The sequence below is a fragment of the Ambystoma mexicanum genome, chromosome 12, assembly GCF_040938575.1.
Source record: "Ambystoma mexicanum isolate Mex_15411 chromosome 12, UKY_AmexF1_1, whole genome shotgun sequence".
NCBI lineage: Eukaryota > Metazoa > Chordata > Amphibia > Caudata > Ambystomatidae > Ambystoma > Ambystoma mexicanum.
In genome coordinates, this window is record NC_090936.1 from 435075465 (window position 1) to 435102349 (window position 26885).

The 26885-nt window shown below is 45.2% G+C and overlaps 1 protein-coding gene across 3 annotated transcripts in view; it reads right to left on the reverse strand.

Annotated features, from left to right (window-relative positions):
• Window positions 1-26885, reverse strand: part of RAD52 (RAD52 homolog, DNA repair protein) — a 632693-nt gene that overhangs the window by 22707 nt on the left and 583101 nt on the right. For all 3 annotated transcript variants that reach the window (XM_069628612.1, XM_069628610.1, XM_069628611.1), the window contains exon 11: window positions 15367-15612. In XM_069628612.1, coding sequence (XP_069484713.1) covers window positions 15367-15612 — 246 coding nt within the window. The remainder of the gene's footprint in view (window positions 1-15366; window positions 15613-26885) is intronic.

Here is a 26885-nt window from a genome sequence, read left to right on the forward strand (position 1 = left end):
TGGTGGGGGTGATAGGGGACATGAGTGGGGGCCTGGTGGAGGTTGCCCCTGCACTGCTGGGGGGTGGGGGTGGTGGGAGACATGAGTGGGGGCCTGGTGGAGGCTGACCCTGGATGGTGGGGGGTGGGGGTGGTGGGAGACATGAGTGGGGGCCTGGTGGAGGCTGACCCTGGATGGTGGGGGTGATAGGGGACATGAGTGGGGGCCTGGTGGAGGTTGCCCCTGCACTGCTGGGGGGTGGGGGTGGTGGGAGACATGGGTGGGGGCCTGGTGGAGGCTGACCCTGGATGGTGGGGGGTGGGAGACATGAGTGGGGGCCTGGTGGGGGCTGCCCCTGGATGGTGGGGGGTGGGGGTGGTGGGAGACATGAGTGGGGGCCTGGTGGAGGGTGCCCCTGGATGGTGGGGGGTGGGGGTGATAGGGGACATGAGTGGGGGCCTGGTGGAGGTTGCCCCTGCACTGCTGGGGGGTGGGGGTGGTGGGAGACATGAGTGGGGGCCTGGTGGAGGCTGACCCTGCACTGCTGGGGGGTGGGGGTGGTGGGAGACATGGGTGGGGGCCTGGTGGAGGCTGCCCCTGGATGGTGGGGGGTGGGGGTGGTGGGAGACATGAGTGGAGGCCTGGTGGAGGCTGACCCTGGATGGTGGGGGGTGGGGGTGGTGGGAGACATGAGTGGGGGCCTGGTGGAGGCTGACCCTGGATGGTGGGGGGTGGGGTGGTGGGAGACATGGGTGGGGGCCTGGTGGAGGCTGCCCCTGCACTGCTGGGGGGTGGGGGTGCAAGGGGACATGAGCAGGTGTGCAGGGTAGTCCCCTGTTTTGTGGGCTGCCTGCAGGGGCCGTGGAGGGTGTACAGGGAACACCTGTGAGGACCCACCCAGCCTAATCGCGTGTGTAACTTCCCACGCACCCCTGTAATACACGTACCAAGCCAAATCGCGTGTGATAATTCCCGCGCACCCCTGAAATACACGCGCCCAGGCTATTCGCGTGTGGAAATTCCCGCGCACCCCTGAAATACACGTACCCTGCTGTAATCGCGTGTGGGACTTCCCGCGCACCCCTGAAATACACGCGCCCAGCCTATTCGCGTGTGGAAATTCCCGCGCACCCCTGAAATACACGTACCCTGCTGTAATCGCGTGTGGAACTTCCCGCGCACCTCTGAAATACACGCGCCCAGGCTATTCGCGTGTGGAAATTCCCGCGCACCCCTGAAATACACGCGCCCAGGCTATTCGTGTGTGGAACTTCCCGCGCACCCCTGAAATACACGCGCCCAGGCTATTCGCGTGTGGAAATTCCAGCGCACCCCTGAAATACACGCGCCCAGGCTATTCGCGTGTGGAAATTCCCGCGCACCCCTGAAATACACGCGCCCAGGCTATTCGCGTGTGGAAATTCCCGCGCACCCCTGAAATACACGCGCCCAGGCTATTCGCGTGTGGAACTTCCCGCGAACCCCTGAAATACACGCGCCCAGGCTATTCGCGTGTGGAAATTCCCGCGCACCCCTGAAATACACGCGCCCAGGCTATTCGCGTGTGGAAATTCCCGCGCACCCCTGAAATACACGCGCCCAGGCTATTCGCGTGTGGAAGTTCCCGCGCACCCCTGAAATACACGTACCCTGCTGTAATCGCGTGTGGGACTTCCCGCGCACCCCTGAAATACACCTACCCTGATGTAATCGCGTGTGAGACTTCCCGCGCACCCCGGTATACACGCACACGTATTTTTTGTCAGCGTGTCCGTGTTTGTGGGTACCCCTTTGCACGTCATTTGTCCTGGAGGGCCACACTATAGGACATTCATCATGGCAGTATATGGGTGCTATTTGTTGGCGCACCTTTTGGCGCACATTTCTTACAGCCGCAGAGACGCTACCGCCTGCTTTCTTGTGGCGGTCGTGTTTGTGCCTGTGCGCTGGTTTGAGCGTGCGCTTTTTTGCCCTATTCTATTCCATGAATACGTGTTGTAGGCGAGCGTGTGGGCGTTCCGCGAACTTGTGCCCTGTGCTTCCCCCGTGACGCCCACGTTTTTGCAAGTTGTTCCCCATTCCGAGTGTTACGCCCGTGTTCCGCCTACTTTTGTTGCGTGCGCCGCGCTATGTGCGAATTTCGCTGTGGCCTGTGCGATTTTCGCTGTGACCTGGCGCACGCTGTTTGTTGGCCTGTGCGCCAACGTGCGCCAACGTGCGCCGCGCACTTTTTTATCGCACATCCGCTGGTTTTCTCGCGCACGGCCTTCCATGAATCGATGTGCGCTGCTTTTCGTGCGATTTTCGCACTTGCACTGCGATTTTCGCTATTCCACTGCGATTCGCACGTTTTTGCCCACTTGCGCCGCGCTAATTATTTCATGAATCGGCCTGTTAATTTTTTAACCCTTTACACCAAATATATATGCGCACCCCCCACCCATATTAATATTATACTCTAAACCCCCCCACATATATATGTGGTGTAAGGGGGGGTAAAAAAAAAAAAAAAAAAAAGAAAAGTCAGCATTTTCGGTTGTCGCAATTCCCAGGTCGACATTTTTGTACGATTCCGAGTAGGACCACCTAAGGTTCCGGAAGCAACTCAAGACCTTCCTTTTTGCTTCTGCTTTCTCTCTCTCTCCCCCTGCTGATGCTCCGGTCTGCTGCGCTAACTGGTTACCTGGCCACCCACTGTACCTCATGGGCACCAGACTCCTGCACGACCAGTAGCCCCTGACACTGCCTCCGGTCCTCCTACCCACGTAGGAGTGTATCTGCAACCCTACAGTCATCTGCCACTCAACACTTACTTGTGCCACCACCCTGGCAGCACTTACTGAGTCTTGCAATTGCACACCCCCTTTCTCTCTCTACCCCTTGGCACTTCGCTTCCCTCCCCCTTGCACTTGCGCGATCTGAATCACCCAAGGCCTAGTAAGATTGTTTGTTTTGTCCTTCCTCCGTCTACCCTTCCTTGTCTTATCATGCCTAGAAACACTTATGTGCAGGCACGTTATAAATGACTTATCATACTATACGTACAAATGGAGTAATCATTTTGCACACCACCTTCTCAACGACGAGTTGTTGCACCATAATACCCGTCCTTTTTCCTCAATGATTTTGCTCATATTCCATTTGCAGCCCACAGGCTTCACTCACAAAGTAGTTTGAATAATCCACAAGTTTATTACGGAAGTGAATTAGATTACCATAAAAGCATTGAATACACATTTTGCTCATTAGTAGTCAATGCTTTATAGAATCCACAATAATAATTCTAAAAACAAACATAGTTGTCCAATAGGAAGAGTAACCTACTATACATTTGAAGAATACAAATGTCATGCACTCACTAATTAGTAGTGTGTGCAATATAATTGTTATCATGGGCAGGTTACCAATTTATCAAGAATGAGTTGTACATAGAAGAAAGCATGCCAACATTGACAAATACAATGTCTTGAGGGCATGATTATAAGTTTTGTCTGACTGTCCTTATATTATTTTCCAGATGGATAGCTTACGAGTTAAGCGTTAGTCTCTGACGTGGGGCCTGCTTGCACATTGGAAGGTCTAATCCCTCAGCAGGGCGTGAGGAGCCAGGAATGAGACTCAGACAAAAGGTAGTCATGGTTTTGGTCAAAGACCTTTATTAAAATAAAAAGGGGGTGGGAACATGTCTCTCTGTCCATGCTCTAAGAGGTTTTTCCCTACCTAAAACCACAACTAAGGGCCTATCAATGTCAGACTGTGCAAAGCAAAAAACAGTCCTGTGTCCAAAGTTCTATTCTGGCCCTCACATTCGAACAAAATAAAATCTAAGGTGAAAAGGGTAATGTCTTTGGCCTTGAGTGGCTTAGAAATGTTCAAAAGGGAAAATCCATAACACCAACACAAAGGTTTCAGAGGGATAGAGTTCTTTGTTCCCTTCCCCTGGAGTTCTCTTCCCTTGGTTGTTTATTCAACAATTTCAGTTCCTTGGGTTTCTCTTTATTAATAACACAACTGGTATACAAAACAACTTGGCTCTGTCTTTGTCTTGTTTGGATACCTGGTGTACTCTCCTGTCAGGTTATCACTCCTCTTCTCTTGCACAGCCTTTTGCTAGTCCTTATATGTCATTCTCAGGACCTCTTTAAATTATGTATTTCTTATACAATGTTCAGCTTGTCCTTGCCTGGTGTACTTACCAACCAGGACTTGCATTTATGCACACACTTGAAAATGCCTGGTATACTCTCCCGCCAGGTTTTTCTCATATAGACACATTTGCAACTGTCTGGTATACTCTCCTGCCAGGGCTTTCATATATATGTATATCTTTCTTACACCTTTAATTTGCCTTGTATACTTCTCATGTGGGCTCTGCACAACCCTTCAAACTTTATAGTCTCTTGTTTTTGCTTTTTCTTTTTTTTTTAAATCATTTTATTTATTGTTTAAAACAGAACAACTGTTCCATCACCGTAACGTAACATTACAATCAGATTGCAAAATTCATTACATTACTAAGAAAAATACAGAAATCTGGTAAAATTCATAAAAATATAGAACAACCAATGCAGAGCACTATTTTACAATCATGTAATTAATCCATAACACACAACAAACAAGACAAAACAATAATAAAACGCAAAACCCACAGCTCAAAACCTCCATAAAGATACCCCCCACCCCACCCAAAGTATCAGACAATCGAATATCTGACACCGTGCTTTCTAACAGTATAAATCATTAAAAGGTCCCCAAATCCGAGAGTAATGACCCTCTCTTCCCTGTCTGGATAACAAACCTTTCTCATAGTTCGACAAGGTTTGCACATCCAATAACCACTCCTCCACACTTGGTTTCTTTCTTGATTTCCAGACACGTAATATTTGCTTTGCCGCTAATACTAATAATAATTTCCTCCCTCTAATCTCCCTATCTCTCTCCATGCTCGTAATTTAGGCATTCACTTTGACTTCTCTCTCTTCTTCTCCCACCATATCTCTCTCAATTTTCACACCTGTCGCTACCACCTCTTCAACATTCGCAAAATCCGTCCCTCTCTCTCCTTCCATGCTACCAAACTCTTAATCCCCTCCCTCATCTTCTCCCGCCTCTTCTACTGCTCTTCCTTATTCTTTGGACTACCTACTTCTCATCTTGCCCCCCTCAAATCTATCTGCCATTCTGCTGTTTGTACCCTCTGTCTCCTTACCTCCTGCGACTCCATCTCTACTTCCCTCTCTTCCCTTGGCTGGCTTCCATTTCACTCCCAACTTAAATTTCACTTTCTCTGCCTTGTCTTCAAATCGCTCCATGGTCTTGCTCCCCCTTATCTCTCCTCCCTCCTCTCTTTCTACTCTCCATCCCGTTCCTTTCGGTCTGCTGACCATTTCCTTCTCACTGTACCTCCGTCCCCCTGTGCCCCCTCCCGCTTCCGCTTCTTCCAACTCCTAGCCCCCCTGCACTGGAACTTCCTACCTCTTGCAATCAGCTCTACCCCCACCTTCTCATTCCGCACCTCCCTTAAAACTCTCCTTCTCCACTCTCCTCCTTGAAACCCCTTCCCCTTCCTGCCTTCCCTCCCTCCTTTATCTTTCCCCTCGACTATCTCCATCCGCTCCCCTACCTCCCCACTCTCACCTTTCCCCTTCCCTCCTCCTACTCTTCATCACCTCCCTCACCCAGTCCTACTCCACTATTCTCCATATTCCCTTCAGTTAATTGTTCTTCTTACTGTTTTGTTGATTGATTCATACTGTGATTTGCTTCTACCGTTATATTGTTTATGTTTTATGTATTAAGTCGTTCAATTGTGCAGCGCTTTGGTGTAAAGCGCTTTATAAATCAATAAATACAAATACAAAATACTAAAACTATATTGATCCAATCTGTTTTACCCCTGGCCCTATCCCCCCTACCTCCATTAGATAATAAGATTGTCGAGGATAAAGTACGTGGACGCTTCTCCACCACCACAATATCCAATCTATCCAATACATCAGACCAAAAATCAGACACTCTTGAGCATTCCCACAGCATATGCATCAAGGATCCTCTGCGACATCCACAACCCCAACAAGAGTCGGTATCTAAAAGCCCTAATCCAGCCATTTTAGACAGTGTCCAATATAATCTGTAAAGAATCCTTTGCCTGATCTATCGCAGCCGTAAATCCCCTACACAAAGTAAAAAGTTCCATTCCTTCACAGGAATATCAGTACCAAGATCATTCATCCAAGCCTGGCAAAGCTTATTCCATGCCTCCACATCCATTCCTCCCATCGGCATCAACCTCATGTACTTGGAAACAGCACACGGGGCAGAGCGAAGAATCTCACACACTGAAGGCCTCTCTTTTATTACCTCATCCAACTTTCTTGTCCTTTCCATCAAAAGGGTTTTCAAAGTCTCACAGCGTTCTCTTTCCCTAGCCCCAATCCCAAAAGACGCTCTCAATCCGTCAAAGGGAATCATGTGATAATTTTGCCACACATCACACATTTTAAGTATGCCCCTACTTATCCAACTTTTCCAGCATAAGGGTCTATTCCCCAATTGCAACCCTACATTATGCCACAAAGATGCCTCATAATGCATCCAGATACTGTCCCCAGTATTCTGCATAAAGCAGTGTAACGCCTCCCTAGTAGCGCACATAGTGGGTAGTCTCGTCCCCGAATTCGGTATTTTTGTCATAGAGTACATATCTCTAAGAGCACAAGGTGAAAATTGGGCACTCTCAATAATACGCCAATTGGGAACATAATTGTCCACTTCAGAGAAGTAATAAATCGACTTTTTCAGAACAAAACCAGTGCAATAATTTATCAGGTTGGATACCCAAACCCCCCGTCCTTCACCGGACATGTCAAAATGTATTTAGGTACCTTCGGCCTAGGTCCCTCTCCCCAAAGAAATTCTTGAAAGACTTTGTCAACAGGAGAAATTGCCTTTTTTGTGAGTTTCAGAGGGATGGATTGTATGACAGAGAATCTTTGGCAAAAGTATCATTTTTATGGCATTAACCTTGGCCCATACCCCCATCTTGAATTAGCCCCACTTTAATATGTCCCTTTTTATAACCTCCAATATTCTCGATACACTAAACTCAACCATCCTTTTCAAGTCCCGAACCAAGTAAATGCCCAGATACTTTGCTGCCCCCATTTCCCAGTGACAGTTCCAGGTGCCCAGAACATTTCGTGGACTACTAGCATCCAGAGGGAAGACTACTGTTTTTCCCCAATTAATCTTGTGGCCCGATAACTGACCCACCCCCTCAAACATACATTTAGCAAAGTATGCTATTCACCCTAAATTGAATGATCTCACTTCTTTGACAGAGTGCAGCAATTTTAAATGTTCCTCAATCTATAGCTTTCCTATTAAAAATTAATTATTGCATATACAAAACCTTTTAGTTTGAGCCATTTCATATTTCCAGCAATCTAAGACTTTGTTAATAATAATAGCCTTAGTTAAACTAAGCTGTACATGACAAAGATCCTGGTCTCACATTCCTCCGCTAGATTAGATAAAACAATAGTCATGACATCGGCGTAACAAAACTTTTACCTCACTATCCCCAAATCGAAGGCCATGAAGACTATGTTCCAGTTTAAGGTATATAATGAGGGGTTCCAATGCCAGATTAAACAGGTATGGAGATAATGGGCATCCCTGCCTAGTCCCCCTAGACAGCAAGAATGAGGAAGACATGAAACCATTCACCCACACCTTTGCACTAATATCAGAGTTCAATGTTTTAATGGTTTTAATGAACATGTCACTGAATCCCATTCTCTTAAGAGTTTGATACAGAAAGGACCAGTTGACCCTGTCAAAGGCCTTCTCCGCATCCATAAATATTAATAAGGTGTCCCGGGTTTGCATCTTTGGTAGACCCATAATGTCAATCAGCGTCCTAATGTGATCATAACCATATCTTCCTCTCATAAATTCTGATATTATAACAGCCTGGTATTATCCTGCCAGGACCTCTCTTACATGTGTATTGCATACTCTCACAAACTTGAGTCTTGTTTTTATGTTCAGTTCGCCCCTTTAAAGAAATGCACTCTCACTCTTTCTCTCTCATATGCTTCAGTAATACTTATTCAGTTTCGGCATGGCTGCCCATACGCCCCGGCCTCCCCGCTTCCCTCAGGGGGACTCACTGGCTCTGGCTGGCATATTCTACATCTCCTGCGGCAGGCCGGTAGCAGTCGGCCGGCGTTTCCTTCTCTGTTGCTGCATCCGATTCTCAGCTTTTATGCCTTTTGCGGTCCCTGCTGGGCTTTTCTGCTTCATGTCTTCCGGCTTCGGTAAGGTGAAGGCTGTCTCCCAACACCTGCAAACGCTGAGGGGATCTCTAATGGCTTCTGGCGTTTCTGCAGCGTGTCTTTCTTTGGTCCATGGAACTCTCTCCAGCCTCACGGATTCTCAGTCTGTAACGAGAGGAGCCGCGTTCTCCCTCCAGCTGCTTAGCTTACTTAAATTTCCAGGTCACAGGTATGTGCTTGCAACAACTAGAGTACAGCCTATGTTCCTGGTCTTCCTTGATCTGGATTACTCTGTTCATCTTCCTGGTAGTTATGGGAATGGAAGTACATTCCTGACAACTTGCATGTAAAGTCTGGTGAGTGTTTTAGTGAGCTTAAAGGGCAAGTCAGCTCTGGATGACTTTTACGTAGAGTCTGAGAAGGTGGTTTTATGAGTCTTAAAAGGTAAGTCAGACTTTGATGGCTTACACACAGATCTTGTGACAAGGCCTTCAGTATCCTTCCTAGGTGGTTGAGGGGAAAGTATAATAGTATGCCATTAAGGCCTTCAGCAGGGAAGGGGTATCCTCAAAAGAAGAAGGGGGATAGCATGTCTCGTCTGATGGTGCCATAATATTCTCCTGGAGGTTGTCTCTGCATGTGATCCTCTGTCATATAGCCGCACCCAGGGTCAGGATCAGGTAGCGGCTGCTGTCCTCTAGCCACATGGGGAGAGGTCACTGCGGGGAAAGGAGTAATGACACCATCAGATTCATCACAGATGACTCAGCCTTCAACCTTCTGAGGTCAATAAAGTGACTACAATTAAATTAGGTATTAACACTAGTTATTACAACTCTGAGATATTACAAATTATTATGAGAAGGGTAAATAAAAAAAATATGCACTGCATTAAGCCTATGATTGATTATGCTTCATAGTGGCACAGATATTCAGAGGGTGCTTTATTTTCCCATCTCAGTGTCACTGCCAGCAAAGTATGCTATTCGCCCTAAATTGAGTGATCTCACCTCTTTGACAGAGTGCAGCAATTTTAAATGTTCCTCAATCTATAGCTTTCCTATTTAAAATTAATTATTGCATATACCAAACCTTTTAGTTTGAGCCATTTCATATTTCCAGCAATCTAAGACTTTGTTAATAATAATAGCCTTAGTTAAACTAAGCTGTACACGACAAAGAACCTGGTCTCCTTCGGAGACCTCCAGTGGGCGTGACCAAGGAAGCTCAGGTCTACCTAAGCGAGCAGATGATGGGTACAAGGGGTGATAAGAGGAGAGTTCATTGGTAACCCCCACTTAGGTCCCACGTTAAGGCAAGGGACAGTCACATTGGAACCACAAAAGCCCCTGACCCTCTAAGGGAATCGAGAAATAGCAGACCAACAGAAGCGACAGCACCTGGGTGTTCAGCTACCCTTGCTGAAATCCCTTATCAATCTACAGAGGGAAAGAGGGACCTGAATTAAGATGGGAAAATCCATAGTCAGCCCGTCAGCCATTGCATAAGGCCTCCACTCTCATACAGTAAAGAACAGATGCTAAGGGAGTTTACCCCGGGGTAAGGAGGAAGAACGAGCAAGGACTACCCATGCCGAAGGACTAGTCATCTCCAAGCCTCTAATCAGAACTGGAAGACATCTTCAGGGAAGGGGATCTCCAACGAATCCCAGCAAGAGTTGTCTAAAGAGAAACACACGATTTACCTTACCACAGAGAGAGTTGGGAATGCTTGCATGTGGGTGGCAGGCATAAAGAGGTCCCAGGGGAAGGACGAGCCAATCCCAATTGATACAGCGGAGTAAGCCATCCTCAAGGGCAGGGCATGACAGTCAATCCCCATCCCAGCTAACATGCCAGAGTCCCTGTTTAACAGGCTGAAAGGTGAGGCCAAAGCCTCATTAAATCCAAAAGCTCTGTCTGCAGAGTTTGCATTTAGAATAGGAGCTGGAAAACAGACAGCAGAGACAGGAATGTGTTTGGGGAAGGCTGCAAAAGAGACCAATTGACTGAGCCAGACCCAGTAGACTGACGGAGAGGTCCAGGAGGATTGGCAATACTGGGAGCTGGAGAGAGACCCAGATACCGTCCAAGGAGTCAAGAGCTAAGAATTAAGGAGACGGAAAATTGAGTCTAAAGAGTGTGAAGTTATTGGGAAAGAAGGTGATGCCCTGAGGGGTGACAAAAGTGCCCAGATAGGAGTATAAGGTGAGGGAGATCTAAAGACCATTAAGAAGGTATTAAGAAGGTAGGAAGACAGAAAGAGGGCAGTGGCCATCGGGATGAAGAAGGTTCCCAGAAGCAGGAAATGTCCTAGAAATCCTAGAAAGATATGTGCAGGAGGGTTGTGCCCAAAGGCGAGAATAAGTAGAAGTTGAAAGTAAGACGTAGGGTGGTCAGAGAAGCAACAAAGGCGAAAAAGGAATCGAGGTTATGAAGGTTGAGAATGGAAAGGGAAAGAGTGGTGAGCAGAGAATAAACTCCATAGTGCCCAAAGTAGTTCCAGGGGAGGGAGAGATAGAGAGAAAAGAAAGAGAGGGTAGGGAGAAAGGAGAGAGATAGGTAGACAGACAGGGAGGAATAGAGGGAGATAGAGATGAAGGGTAGCAAGGGTGAGAGATGTGGTTAAAAAGGAGAAGGAAGAGGCAGGAGGATGTAAGAGGAGTTAAGAGATAGCTGCTTCACTGACAAATAGGCCCTCTTCCATTCAGCATCTGTCAATTCATGGCCCATATAAACCTCATTTACCTTTGCATGCCGACAAAGGAACAGACTTATTGAAGTATAGAGCTCTATACAATACAGATACTGACTAGGTATGGCCAGGTGTGCCCAGATGGAGGAGCAAATAAGCACATTATGCATCAAGTGTAGCAGGTATTCAAGTATGAACAACATGGCTCGTTGTTTGTGTTAGGTTTCCCATGCTTGGCCTTCCAGCTTGTGTGACCATTTCAATGTGATTAAAGAATGGTTGCAGGTACCAATGTTTATGATCCGGTGTGCCATGGTGCCACATTGAGAGTCACCAGTTTTGGGCTACTGTATATTTCTCCCCCTAAATCTGTTTAGGAGGTGCTTGGAGATAGGAAACTTAATCTGCAAGGCCCCCCCGTATGTCCAAGACTTGTGTGAATCATGGTTGAGGGACCAGGTTGATGCAAGAAGTAGCAAGGTATGTTTTTAGTGCGCGTCTTTAGAATGATTTGAGCAACCTAGGAAATTGGTGGAGAATGCATGTATTTAGGTGACATGCAAAACGCAGACTCTCTTAACTGTTTCTGCGGGTAGCAGAACATGAAGATGTGCCATTTTTGCTTTTCAACGGATATGATCAATCTTCTATGTTGTTCCTTGGGAAAAGATCTAAAGTCACAATTTGGGGCAAAGTTAACATTCATGTGAGGCATGTAGCATCCAGTTTCGCTGTGCCCTCATTCTTTACACAGGAGTCATACAAGCAAAGCACCCATACCAATAGTTATATTTGGGGGGGTTGGCGGTTTGAACGTTTTTTTACAATCCTTTGTTTAATGTGTTACACCAAGTCCTCTCAAACCCTTTTCTTCTCAATCAATTGGTTAGGGAAACATTTTCTGCAGTGGGCAGGAGTTTGGTAATGCCCAAGGAACCAAGTGCACTCAGATACCATTGCAGCAAATTACTGCAGTTGTTTCACCCATAACCTTTTGAAGGAGGACTTTGTGATTGTGACATTTCGATCACCACGACTAATCAGATATGTAGGGGGTAAGGTATTGGGAGGTGTGAGAGAAGGGTGGGAGGGTAGTTGGGCAACAGGAAAGGGAACACAACTGGTTGGTCACAATTAAAACATTACAACCAAACAGGTGATCTTCAAAATGTTGTAGGTAAAGCCTGAGTAGGATAAGATGTACAAACATCCAAAATTGAGAGAAATGTGTTCCCAACAGAGGGAAGTCCCATCACTCAAGAATAGACTACGGTCTTCATTACATTGCTGGAAGCTTTAAGAAAGGGCTTTACAATGGGTCAGATTACATTTATTTCCATTACCCTATGAATGCAACATCATGTAGTAAGTTTGGAATGCTGTATGTGAGCCCATGGTAGTCTGCTCTCTACGAAGGGGTGGATGTGAATGTAATACATATTTATGAGTGTTGTGACTGCAGAGTGTCTGAGAAATATCTTCTGAGTCTGCCAAACTCCATAGAAGATATTCCATGTAGCCAACATACTGATTTCAAAAGTACTTTTGGTAACAATGGTTCGGTTCAAGGAATACCTGACAAAATAGTTAAACTTGCCATCTGTGAAGAATTTGCTCTTGAGGCATTGCTAGATCAAAGAAAACTATTGAAGACACAGTATGCAACTGTTCTGCGGGAGTGGACAGAAAACTCAAATAGGTTTTCAGGAGGATCTTGAAATGGAGCATACATTTGATATGCTCTTAATGTTCTATACATAACAGACCAAATGACACACACACTCAAATGTTCTATGCACAATGGCAACCAAGGGTGACAGAAATAAATATCTCAGCCTTTACACAATGAAGAAATAGGAGGAGATACATTGTATGGCTTCACACAAAGCAACCAACAATACCATCTCGACTCAAAAGCCTGCCCTTATTACCATTAACACTTACTTTAGAAGTAACCAACTACCTATAAAATGTCCCTCTCCACAAGACAAACAATTCCTCTTTTCAATATGGCTTACAGGGAACGCTGTAAATGTCTTCAATTGAATAGGTCTTTCCCAAAACCAGACACTTCTATTGTTTTAGCTTGCTTCTGATGTTTTTCAGATCAATCGCTGGTCAGTTTCAAAATTAACTCAATTAAAACTAACTCTTCAGCGGGAAAAGGAATTTTTATAGCTGGGGCATCTTCCCCCTCTGCCTGCAACCGTTGATGAAATGCAGTCAACACTGATGTTTTTGACCGCTGGATCACTTTAGTTCATTACTTGAAACGTGCTATATGAGGTAGATTTGCAGGTACTTTGCTTGATTATCAGTAATTCCATTTCCTTGTCTTGGGGTTTCAGTATTTCTCAAACCTTAACCAATATTATTAACCAATGGCAGCATCAACTTTCCATGGGAGATTACTTTGTAAGACAAAATGTGTGGCACACACCACAGAACCCCCCCTCCACAATAGAAATAATAAGTGTGACTTTTTAAAAGCGGTCTTGGAAATTTAATCCATAGAGTGTCTGAAACTTTGATAATCTTCTGCGATCCCCACTGAATAATGATAGCAACAGAGTGGGACATTTCAGTACCCCACCCATCTTACAGAACATACCTTCAAAATGTTCTTTTTTTCTTTTTAAGATACATCTATGAGAGCCCCACTGAAAGAGGTTGGATCATAAGTAGGAGTGAGTTTAGCCAGGTTATAAACTATTCAAATTGCTCCAAGGAATGCAACTTTTCTGCCCTTGCAGGTGGATCACTGCATGCAAATTATTTAAGGTAAATTGCAACCCAGCAACCCAAGTTAATGTAGTCATATTCATCAGCATGGGGTGGAAAGTAACACTTTCTAAGCTTTGCAAACCCTTGCCGGACTATGGAGATATCTTTTTTTCTGCACAACAATGGTGATGGGACTGTTCCTGAGATTAGGACGCTAGGATATGTTCCGCACTGAAAGCAATGAATTGGCTTGTGGTTGACATTTGCTAAAGGGGTGGCTTCAGGGCATCATAATTAGAACCAATAGATTACTTGCTCTGCATGGCACACTGACAGTTGGAACAGTCTTATCAAAACTAAGAAGTCACTGACCTGCCTAGCCGCCATAGTAATTTATTTCCACTGTTGAGCACACAATCAAAATGAAGACTTTTTGAAACGTTGAACAGTGAGGAGCTAACACATGGTCGATTGGAGTGCTCTAAATGGCATATCTAGTGTTGTTCTGCTGATCATTGAAGACGGTGCATCATTGTAAAAGGTTGGTGAACAAAGCATAATGATTTCAAGTAAGCACACTAGTACATAGTCAATCAATGAAAGCTGATTAGTTGAATTAATATATTGTTTTTCTTTTAAAGTTGAGCAAAGAAATATGCTGTACACATTTTAATTCTGATGCATAGTAAGATTCTTTTCTGACATATTTTAGATGGACATGTCTTTCCCACTGATGTTTATGAGCTGCAGTCTATCTGCTTTCTTGCCTACCCAATGCACAGATCCATCATGTCTCCAGCTTTAGGTTTGATTTCCATTATTTTACTCTCTCAGCCCTTCGCTCTGCCACCTCCAACTCTCGGAGGGTCAGACGCTTCTCCAGGCAGAGAGTGGGGCATGGGGGGTAGATCCCTCTCCTCTGCAGGTGCCTCCCTCTGGAATGGCTTCCCTGCCCCTCTCAAGCTTGAGCTGGACCACCTGAAGTTCCAGAAGCAGCTCAATACCTTCCGTTTCTCCTGTGCTTTCTCTCTCTCTCTCTCCCTCCCCTGCCGACCTACTTGTTTGCTGTGACGACTGGTTGCTTGGTTAAACTCACAGTCTCATTGGGTATAAGGCTCCTCCATGACCAGTCTCCCCTGCACTGCCTCAAGGCCTACCCCACACTTAGGGTTGTAAGTGTAACCTCTACAGTCCCCCGTTTCCTTGCCACGCTGCCCTGCCGCTCTTACTCAGAGTAATTGATGCCCTGATTGCACTTCCCCCTCTCCCTTCCTCCTACACTTTGCATTGTTGCACTTGCACAATCTGAATGACACAAGGCCTAGTAAGATGGATTGTCTTGTCCTCCCTCTGTCTTCCCTCCCCTGTCTCGTCGCGCCTAGAAACACTTGTGTACAGGCGCATTTTAAATGCCATATCATATCAGGTATGTCCCAGGCCTTTGTGAAAAAATGTGTGTAGTGCTGCCTGCACAACTCTCTTCTGGCAAAAGGGTATATCGATGCAATCTGTACTCTTGCTGCGACAAATGTTTTGTGATGTTATTTGTGAAGCTGGCTCTAGGTTTAAGTTTAGACATCCATTTCTATAATGGTCTTACTGAGAATTTCCCACAGCTTAACTACATAGAACACAGTGAACAATGTTGCATAAAGCACTCATAAATGTTGTTTTCCCTAGCCGCATGTACCTGGCCTGTGTTGGTTTGTGTGGTGGCTCGTCCCATGATTGGGTTGCACTGGCTGCAACTGTACTGGCCTCATTGGGGCTCTTGGTTGATTTTCTCTTTGGGGCGTCTTGCTGCGTGTCATCATCTGATGTGATCCACAAGGAGTGTTGGGGGCTTCTGGCAGATATGTTAGAGAATGTTGATTGCCATTGGGAGTGAGGTCAGCATCACCAGGATCCAAGGGGATATCCCAAAGTTCTGGGTCATCTGTCAGAAGGTAGAAAAACAGCCTTTAAGTGATATGCGGACGAGTTAGCCAGCCTATGATAAAATGTCGTTGTACTTTATTACAGTAACGGTAATCAGTCCATAAGGGAAAGCGCAATGGGAATAAAAGGAAAAGTAATTGAAATCAACAGCAGGAGAATTATGAGGTATGGCATTGGGAGTTCAAGCAACCCAGAGAAATAACAAGACAGAGGGGCATTGTGTGATAAGTAGTGTACAACATAATCAAGATTCAATATATGCTTTACAGCGGCACACAAATCAAAGTGGCAACTGTGCACTGGGATATTACAAGGCATATGGTGTGGAAATAATACTGTACAAATACTACATACCTCCAGGAGATAAAATATGCAGAATGTGCACAACCGATGGACGGTTACGAGGAGCAGAATAAACAACGGGTAAAAAATATATATAAAATAAAATGCTTGCATTTATAAAGCATGAAATCTTTGATGGAACTATTCTATGCCTGTCTGCAAAGATGAACACAAATTAATAGAGACGGTATCTATAATGTACACAAATAGTGAGATTTTAATTATGAACCCACTTACTACCCACATTGGAGAACAAGGTTAATGTACACGCCAGCATCACCGTTTGAGTCTACCTCAACCTTTAAATCCGATTTATCCTGACCTTCATACCTCTTTCCTTTCTCCTATTCACTGTGGCCTTTGGAATGCTTGTTCGATGGGTGTCAAAAACGGATCTTGTTCTTGAACCATTTCTTACACACAACTTTAACTTTTTTGGTATTACGGAGACCGGGATCTGTCGGTTCTATAAAACTACTCAAATTGCTCCTCTTAGTTCATCTGTTTCTTCTTTTTCACATAATCCACGTCCTTCTTGCTCTGGAGGGGGACTGGTCTTCCTTTCCACCATCACTGCGTCATTGCTCCTTTCCCTGTTTTTCTTCGCTTCCTCTCATCTTTTGAATTTCATACTCTCGCCTTCTCTGCGCCCTCTCCGTTTACTGTTTTATTTATTTATTGGCCACAGGTCCACTTGGTTACTTTTAAGATGACTGACTGCCTGCTTTACAACCTCTCTAACCTTGCTACACCTTTTAGCGACTTTAACATCCACATGCCATCAGTTGACACTTCTTGTCCTCTGATCTACTCATCCCTGGTCTATAATTTAAACTTGCTTTCTTCCCTGCCCGCCCATGTCAGGGGTGGGGTTCTTCACTGGATCTTTATCTCGGCAGATTGTTCTCTCTGCAATTCTATCAATTTCCACATCATCCCTTCTGCATACCTTTTCCTCTTATCTTTTTCAATTTCATTGCCTCCTCTTCCTATTTCTCCGCCATTTTCTGCTACCTACCTTTTTTCGTTGCAACATCCAGAATCTTGATCATTCTGAATTTATTAATTCAATTTCCTCATCTTCCTTGCTCTTCGGTTCCTTGCTACCTTAGCATTGATGGCGCTGATGATGATTTGCATCATGCCATTACTTCATCTCTTGATGCTCCCTGTCCCATGTCCACATTTAAACCCAAAGTAAATCTCCCTCACCCCCTGCATTTCTGAGTCCCTTAAGTTACTGAGGGTCCAGCTTCACAGGGCTAAGCGTTGCTGGCTCAAATCTAGCTCCATTTCTAACTTCTCTTTTTTCTCTGTGCTTTTGTAATCCTTTTATCAGCTTCTCAGACCAGCTAAAGCAAACTATTTTGTTGACTCAAGCACAAAGTTCATCGCCAAAACCTTTTGCAGTCTACTATTAATAAACTTCTTGCCCCTCTTTCTTCCGGTCCCCAAAGCTTTTCGTCTCTCACTGCCTCGGATCTTGCTACCTTCTTTTGCTCATAAATCGAGAAAATTAGATCCTCGCTTCATGTTCGGTCACTTTCTGGTCCACCTTTGCCTTTTATCGTTTTTTCCACTGCGCTACCTCCTGACCATTCTTCTTTCTCTTTTTCCGTGATTTCTGAGATCAAAGTTGCAATGGTAATTTCATACTTTGCCGTCCCTTCGGACCCTCTCCCCGCTTCTCTAGTCAAATAAATGTATCCTTTGTTTATTCCTTTTCTGACTGCTCTTTTCAATCTGTCCCTTTCTTCTGGTAGCTATCCTTCTAGTTGTGACGATTGTTCCTCTTACCAAAAAACCTCCCCTTAATCCTGCTTGCAATCTTCTTCCCCCCCCTCAACTTGGCTGTTGCCATGTTTTTCTACTGAGACTGCACTTCCATCTGTATCCAGCTCTATTCTCGCATCTCAAACTCTCTTCCATTCTTGTTCTTCTTGATTTAAGCGCTGCCTTCAACACACTGTGGCAGTGCCCATAGTCGCTTCCTTTGGTTTTTCTGACTATTCTCTCCATTGCTTTTACTTGTATGCATGTCCATTTACTGTCTCTCTGGAAGTTTCTTTTTCCTCAGTCACTTCCTCTCTCCTATGCCCCCCCCACCAAGTCTCTGTTCTTGGTCCTCTCCTTTTTTGTCTGTACACCTCTCCCCTTGCCTCAGTGATCCTCGACTTCGGTTTCCAAGTACATCTATATGCCGACGACACAAAGATCATTCTCTCTTTTCCTCCTTTCACTGACACTGTTCATTCTCGCCTTTCTTCTCGTCTCTCCAATGCTGAATCGTGGATGACTTCTAGGTTTCTCTGCCTCAATCCAAAAACGTTGGAAATCTTATATTTCCCGGCTCTCCATCTATTCCTTTTCCTCCTCTGCAGCTTTGGTTAGCCACCAGGCGCGCAACATAGGTGTTTTTTTTAATTCCTACTTTTCTTTACAAACCCAAATTGCTTGCATTGTTCATTCATGACATGTTTATGTGTTTAATATTACGAAAATTAGGCCTCTATTAACTTTTTCTTCCACCAAATCTCTTCTTCAATCTATCGTGTTGTCTTATCTTAACTACTGCTGCACCCTCTATGTTGGCTTACCTGATTTTGCTCCTCTCCCTCCGCACTCCATTCTTTGGTTAGTATTCTGTTTCGTCTTCCCTGGTCGGCCAGCATTTCTCCCTATCTAGCATGGCTCCATTGGCTCCCAATTAAGCAATGGGCCTCATCACGAGTTGGGCGGTAACGCTGGCGGTATTACCACCAGCGGTATTCACCCTACCGCCAAACCCCTTGGCGCTATTAGCACCGGATCACGGGTTTGGCGGTAGTGGGATTCCCCGTTCCCCACTGAGCCCATTCGGGAATCCCCCATTCCCCATTTGGCTCAATGGGGAATTTTCACGCTCTTACCGCCGGTGGATTTCCCGCCGGCGGTAATAGTGCAAATTTTCAGCAGATTTCCCCCCAACTCAGAGCTGGGGAGAAATCTGCCGAAGCCCTGATTTGGCGGACCCTTAAATCCGGCGGTAATAGCGCAACCGCCGGATTTAAAGGTTACCGCCAAACCCGTGATGAGGCCCAATGTCTGGAGCTCCACATTTTGTGTTTAGTTTTCAAATGTATTCATGCTTTGGCTCACCCATATTTATGTTCTTTGGTTTCTATCTACCAACCCTCTAGGAATGTATGTTCTGCTTCCCAGTTTCGTCTTTCTGTTCTGCAGCCCCTTTGTGCTGCCTCCCGGTTGCCTCCTTTCCAACTGCTCGTACCTTCTCTGTGGAACTCTCTTCCAATTCGCTCTATTTCTAATCTTTCTCAATTTGAACTAGGTCTAAAACTCCATCTTCTTCAATCTGTTTCTTAATTATATATGTAACTTTGTTGCTGTATTGGCTTGTGAGCCTGCTTTTCTCATTTGCGTTGATTGTACTGTAATTGTCTCTTTTGTTAAGCGCTTTGGATAAAAGTGCTATATACTATTTCTGTAAATTAATAAATCATCACTCATTCAGACACCCAAGGGGTTCACCATCTTACTCCCAATAAGCAAGTTAATTTCATCAGTGATCCTCATTGATCATGTATTATAAGATGGTAGTTCTGCTCAGGACTTTACTTACCATGTCTAAATGCCACAATACTGATATTAATCTTAAAGAATAACACCTTTTCTAATCTTTCATGCATAGGTGCCAATTTACTGCAGCTGAATTTGTATTAACTTCCACAATAATTCTTGTGCACTTATCACTTTATTGCAACTCACCTTGCACTGTAATGAATTCTTCAATAAACCACATCTACCACTTTGCTACTTAAGCACCCGGCTCCTGGCCCCCATCCAATCAGGTAGCAGAGAACATGGTCTAAATCCAGCAGGAAACCCTGACGGACCCTGCTCTGACGCATTATCACTTGGCCTCCATTTTCCTACCCCTCACTCAGTGTAGCTTCCCTAGCAGGAACTGCATATCACTTTTGGCAGGCAAGGGTGCACTGGTAGCTTGGGGGCTTTCGGCTCCCTCCCCTTGTTGTGGTTCTTCCGTTCCTGAAATTGGCTCTCTGCTCCCTCACACCCCATCTCTCACCACTTCGTATCTCTCTGTGCAGTCTTACCTTTTCTCCTCCCGCTTGATTTTTCTTTATTTCTCCATTTGGCAGGCGGGGGTACCCTAGGGTTTGTTACGGCGCCCTCCTTATCATTCAGCTTGTTCCTTACTGAAGTGCTCCCTGCTTTCTACACATTGGCTCCCTCCTCTGTGTTTTGATGTCTCATGCATCCCTTCTGAAATTCCTATATTTGTTTTTCTTTGTTCACCCTCCCCTTGCCATGCAGCCATGTTTGCTAATGGTGATAATGGCAACCACAGTATATTGTACGCAACAGTAATGGTCTGCTAGCGCAAGCTGCTTGGCACAGGCTGCCATTATAACCTCAGTTCAAATTTAGACTCTGATAACTCCTTTCCATGCACAGGGAATATTTATTTTATCTTGAGCAACATTGTGATAAGTCAGCCCAGATTTGAAATGAAGTATTTAATCCTTTTGAGACCAGACACACAGACATACGTTTGCATCTTGTGTGGAAGGTAGGTTTGCGGAGCGCTATGTACTAGCTCCTTGTACCACAGTGGTAGCTCCTGGACACAGGTTAATGCTGGATAACCAGGAGCTCCTTTTAGCTCTTACTCGTCCAATTTTAATTTCGATCCCTGTGCCATGGAAAGCTCGTCCTCTGATGGTTGGGCCAGATAATTACAACTTGTTTACCAAGTTTAAAGTTTTGTATTGGCAGGCGTGCTGCTGTTATAGTATGCCTGTATTATTTGTAAAGACTTCGCTAATGTTTTTCCAGTCAAATCCATCTGCACATCTTATTTTGCACCTGCATGTAAACCCTTGGTAGCTTGTGCCTCAGAAGTATATTCACCTGTTATGACTGCGGTTCACCCATTTTAATCGTATTGCTCTATTCTAATCTCCACTACAAACCTGTTAGTGAAATTTATATGATCCCTTGTAATTGTGTTTAAGCAATGCAAATTATTTTCCCTCTTTTTCTTTTGTGTAATCTACAGTGGGGAGGTTGGGTTGGTAACATGTGACACCAAAAAAGATCAAAGGTGAAAAAAGACTTACTGGTAAGTACATTATCTTTTGTAGCTTGTGATTCTGTTTTAGAATGACATGCTGTGCATATTTCTACTAGCAGTATTTCCACAGAGTGTGTGTGGGGGAGGGAGTGTGGGGGGCTGCAGGGGTGAATCTGGGGGGGCGATGGGGGGTGTGGGTGTGTGTTAGGAATAGTAACAATACATTACACAGGCATGCCCGCCGAACTTGTATCTATTTTTACATGTTTTTATTGGCATTTGTATAGTTACAGTCGTGCAATTCAACATCTCAATTTTTCATGCCTGTGTTTAGTTAAATAACAACTAACAAACAACTTCCTACACGTGCCATGTGTTGATTTATAACATCAGTTGGGGGCAAACGCCACAGTGTCTGGGGCTCTACTCCTCTTTATACTCTTCTTGTCCTCCGGTTGGCCATTGTCACTTGAGTGCTGTAGGGTGAGTAACTGGGCTCATAATGGGTGGGTCCTGCCTTAACTGGTGCGCCCATGGGGGTTTGTCGTCAGACGGGCGAAACATGTCCCAGATCAATGCTTTCCATGCTGCGCACTTATCATTTCTCAACTTTAGGAATCACTTCTGCCTGTGTGTTATGGTACCTTTGGTCAGAGACCCCTCAAAACAGTATATTTAATCAAATATCTAACGGTGTAAATATAAACCAAAAAGTGTTTTATAAAAAATTACAACATTTTATTAAGTCAATCTGACTACATAGTTAATCAAAAATATCATATCACAGTTTAAAAACAATTTAAGAAAAAGTAGAAAAGTGTAAAATATAGAACAATTAATCGCAGATCAGAACAGTACAATGTAGCACATAGTTGCATATCATTCTTCTTCTGTACAATTCATCTAATCAGATGTCCTACTTCAATATCAACTTAATCATAACTAAAGTCAGGTATATAAAATCATCAACCAATAATTTGGGAGTGATCGTTAATTAAGCAATATGACCCGAGCGGCGGGGGCATTACCGACTCAGGTAATGCCCCGGGGACCATAGTTATGATAGCGAAGGCCCTGGGGCATTACCTGAGTCGGTAATGCCCCCGCCGCGAGGGTCATATTGCTTTTAGTACCCCAGCCCGCATTATATGCGTGACCGGGGCACTAAAAGCATTTTTTTCTGTCCCGAAAAGCCACAGCTTTCGGGACAGAAAAAAAATAAATAAAAAAAACGACCAAGAAAATGGCCACCGGGAAAGGGAAAACGGGAGTCCGTTTTCTCTTTCCATGGCGGCCTTCGCGAGCGGACGTGCTGGGAACACAAGTGTTCCCAGTGCGTCCGCTCCTGAAAAAAAATAAGCAGAAGGTAAGTGGGGTTGGGAGGCGGGAGGGAAGGGGTGAGGGGAGGAGAATGGGGGAGAAAAAAAAAAGTACCTTCGTCCCTGCCAGGGGACGATGGAAGCCTCCAGCTGTGTGGAGGCGCGGAGTCTCCAAGCTGCTGGAGGCTGCCTTCATCCCCCACCATGGACGCAGGAGCAAGAAGGTAAGTGGGGTGGGGTAGGGAGGAGGGAGGGAAGAAAAAGAAAAAAAAAAAAAGCTTAACCGATTCCCCAGCGGGGGGCAGAGGCAGCCTCTCAGCCATGGGGAGGCTCGGAGCGAGGATGGCCCTGCTTCGAGCCTCATTGGCTGAGGGGCTGCCACGCCCCCCCACCGAGGACAAGGCAGCTGGAGTCCCGGCTGAGAATCGAAGGATTCAAGGCCGGGTAAGGACCCGGGGAGAGCCAATCAGAATGCATGTTGCATTCTGCTTGACTCTCGCTGGGTACTAACACTGCTTATTAGTCTTGCTTCGTGAATCCTGCTGATTATTACAGCTAGGTTCCTATATTGCTACTTTTGCACATTTTATAAAACCCTGTTTGTTTTACAGTGTCGTGATACCCAACATGTTTCGTTCTTTCTTTGCCATTAACAATTTCATGAGAACTTCTTCAGGGGAAAACACACTTGACTCTGTAGTTGATGAGTTATAACGTTCTTTTGTATCTTGAACAATTCCAAGAATGAGAGGATCTTCTGAACTCCATAAAACGAGGCCTTTAATTGCCGTTCTTCAGTGGAGTAGTAGTGTCTTCTATGTAGACATCCAATTCGTGGTCAGGGGGCATATTCTTAGATGAAGGAATCCCAGTCCTTCATCTGGTTCACGGTACTGTGTGTTTGAAACACTTTCCATGGTGGATGTGAGATACTCCCGTGTAGCTTTTGTATTTGTATTTCCTTCGTGTTTCACAAGTTTACAGCGAGAAGAACGGAGTAGGAGACAATGCTTGATACATTTATCTTCTCTCTTCTTACGGGGCGTTCTGCATGCAGTTTCTCTGCGCTCCTCTGTCTGAATGCGGCTTCACGTGCGGTTACTATCAGGTTCTGTTCTGTTTGCTCCCTCCACCCGCACATCGGTCTCCGCCTCTGCCCACCTTTCAAATTCCTTGTGCCATTTTCCATATTGTGGCTCTGCAGCCGTTTTCCAGGACATGGCGATAGTTCTCTTGGCTAGCATGCATGCCAGATCCATAAACCTGATTAAATGTTTGTGTTTGCTAATTCTGGGGTAGGGATTCTTCAGTGACCAATCATACCTTGTTACTCCCGCCTCCCTGCAAGCTTGCTCTATGCGTGCCCAAAAACGTCTCACACGCACACACCCCCAGAACATGTGCAACAGGTCAGCATCCTTGCCTTTGCACCACGGGCATTGTGAGCTTACTTCCTTGTTAAACGTAGCACTCCTGTGCGGGGTCATGTATGTGCAATACAGCACATTCAGTTGTATTAGTTTGAAGCAATGGTTCCTCGATACTGCTTTGGGAAAGCTATGTATTCTCTCCCACTCTTTCTCTGTTATGTCTGCACCTAGATCTTTCTCCCATTGCTCTTTCAGTGCTATGCTCTTATGGTTAGGCGTGTCCATCAGCATGCTGTACAGAAGAGAAATGGGCCTCCAGCCGTCGTTTAAATTGTACATCAGGGTCAGCAATGGGTCTGCCTGTGGTTCCTCTGGCCAACCCTCCCACCTTTCTTTGGCCACTTCTCGGACCCTGTGATACCAGAGAAATTGCACGCTCGGCAGCTCCTCTTTTTCTTGCATTGAACCGAATTCCCTAAAGACCCTGTCTTCATATACCTCTCATCATGTGTATATCCCATTCCCCTCCCATTTTCTCACCACTACCATGTCCGTGCTACCCTTGCATGTGTCCGCCGCTATCAGCACCTCCGGTGAGTAGGGGTTTACTAGTTTGAGCAAGGTTTGTGCTCTCCTCCATACCTTCTTACCCAGTTCCACCACCAGTGGGATGTGTTTCGGGTCCTCTTGTGTCACCCACAGTATTTCTTTTAGTTTGATGGGGCCACCAGGTGTTGCAGTAAGTCTGTTTCTGAGGTAGGCTCGTCGGCCAGCCATTTAATTACGTGACCGAGTTGGGCTCCCAGCTAGTACCTCTCGAGGTTTAGCAATTTCACCCCACCTTGTAAGTATAGTGTTGCTAGTGAGAGTCTATGGCGGTTAGCGCCCCACAAGAAATCTCAGCGCAGCACTTCCAAGGAGCGGAAAAAGGACGCCTTAACATAGCAGTGCACATTGTTGAAAAAGTACAGTACATGCGTTAGGGGTCGCTATAATTTTTTCCATGCATACAATAGGATTAGATTGAGAAGGGTAGCACCAGGCCCTAGAGAGTTGCGTGGTGGCGACAAGTGCATAGGCCTCAATGTCTGGGACACCCAGTCCTCCATGTTTGGAGCACAAGTATGTTCCAGGCAAGCAATGGCGGTTTCCCACCAGAGTTGAAGGACATAAGAGTGGATTTTAGCTCAGAAAATGTTATCTGAGGGAGTTGGATTGGAATGTTGATAAATAAATATAAGTACTTAAGGAAGAATGGCCATTTTAATTAATGATATTCTCGCAGGTAGAGCGAGAGGAAGCTTGCACCATTTTTCCAGTTTATGTAGAATGTTGGATGAAATTGATATGAATTTTAGGTCATATAGCAGATGTGGAGTTCTGGCTGCCTTAATTGTCAGATACAAAACTGACTCAAATTTATAGATTTGAGACCCTCTGGGTCTGTTGACCCAACCGCTGAGCTCGTTGGCAGGAAGATCTCGGATTTATCCAAAGGTCTAGGCTATGGGACATCCTTGTAAAGCTTAATATTCTGACCACATTGCTAAGGTGCATTCAAAGTCTATATACTGGGAATGAGGCAGCCATAAAATGGGGCATTGATGGGAGCCCTATACCACCGGTGGGTATTGAGATGGCAGTACGCCAGGGGTGCATCTTGGCTCCAAAGTTGTTTTGTGTCTTTATAAATGGAGCCTTAGAGAAATTGTTAGAACTTCTGTCAGACGCCCCTGTATTAGGCAACAATAGGGTCCCCATTCTCATGTTTGCTGATGATGCAGTGCTTTTATCTCTTACGGTTTCAGTACTTAGATCCCACTTACTGCTTTCACAGTTCTATGTGTCGAATTGAGTAATCATCAATGTCTCAAAATCAAAGCGCCTGGTCTTTAGAGGTAACAGACGGAAATAAATGCCTATAAAACCTGAGCTGAATGAAGGGCCCTTTGAGCAAGGTGATCTGTTTGACTATCTATATTTGAGGTTTAAAGAAGACTGCAGATGGGACAGGAATAAGCTAGGGCAGGCGTCACTTTGGCCTGATATAATGGGGCCGAAACAAGCTTCAGGGGGGGAACATGGGAACGGGGTGGTGATTGTTTCTCTGGAAACATACAAGACCCAGGGGAGACAAGCAGCCCCGTATGGAGCCAAAATATGGGGAGCTACCAATTGCCCAAACCTTTCGGTCACTGAGAACAAATATTTGAAGAACATTATTGGTTTGCCATACAACACACTAAGACACTGATTCATGGAACGTTTTCCTATGGGATTGCGCCATTATAAAACACTTCCATGAATCAGGCCCCAAATATTCCTATTTGCCTAGAAACCAATGTACAGAGAATTGAATCAACCTGCAAGGCTAGTCCAGTATGTTAGTGGGGAAGAACCTGGTCTATCAAAGGGTTGGGCAAATATAGGGAGGCCCTTAAGGATATTATGGCACTGAAGGGCAGCAGGGCACTGCCTTGGTTTGCGCGTTTTAAGAAGGAGCTCCTTGATATTGGGCTGAGTGATTATTGGTTTAGGCCTGCCAGCATGGCTGGAAAAACCAAACTGATCATGAAGGATGCTTTTACAGTTAAGAGGGAATCAGAAGTCCTGATTAAACTAGGACAATCCACTCAGTTAACAAGGTATTGGGTACTAAAACAAACTTTTGGTAATGAAGCCTACCTAGATAGCATATGCCCAAAGGAAATGAGATTGCTTTATATTAAGCTAGGACTGTGAATCCTACCTGTTGGAAGTTTATGTAACAAGTGGAATAACAGTGCTAGTGCAACATGCCCATCCTGCCCTGATCGTACTGAAACTACCACCCATTTCGTATTGATTTTCCCGCACCATCTTGATCTTAGAAGAAAATACCTAAGACCACTCTTCAGAGTTAGAACTGTTAGAACAACAGTGACAGCAATGATACTATGCAGTCACTCACACGATAGCCTGGCAGTTCACTCTATGGGCAATTATTTCTTGAGAGCTTGGAAAAGGAGGCTGGTCAAGCTACCAAAATTGTCCGCTTAAGGGCATGCTTGTAAAGGTATTGAAATAAAAGAGCAAGTAAGCGGCACCAAAAGATTCTTGTATTTCTTGCATTATTTGTGGTAGGTTATCTTTGGGATTTTTTAAT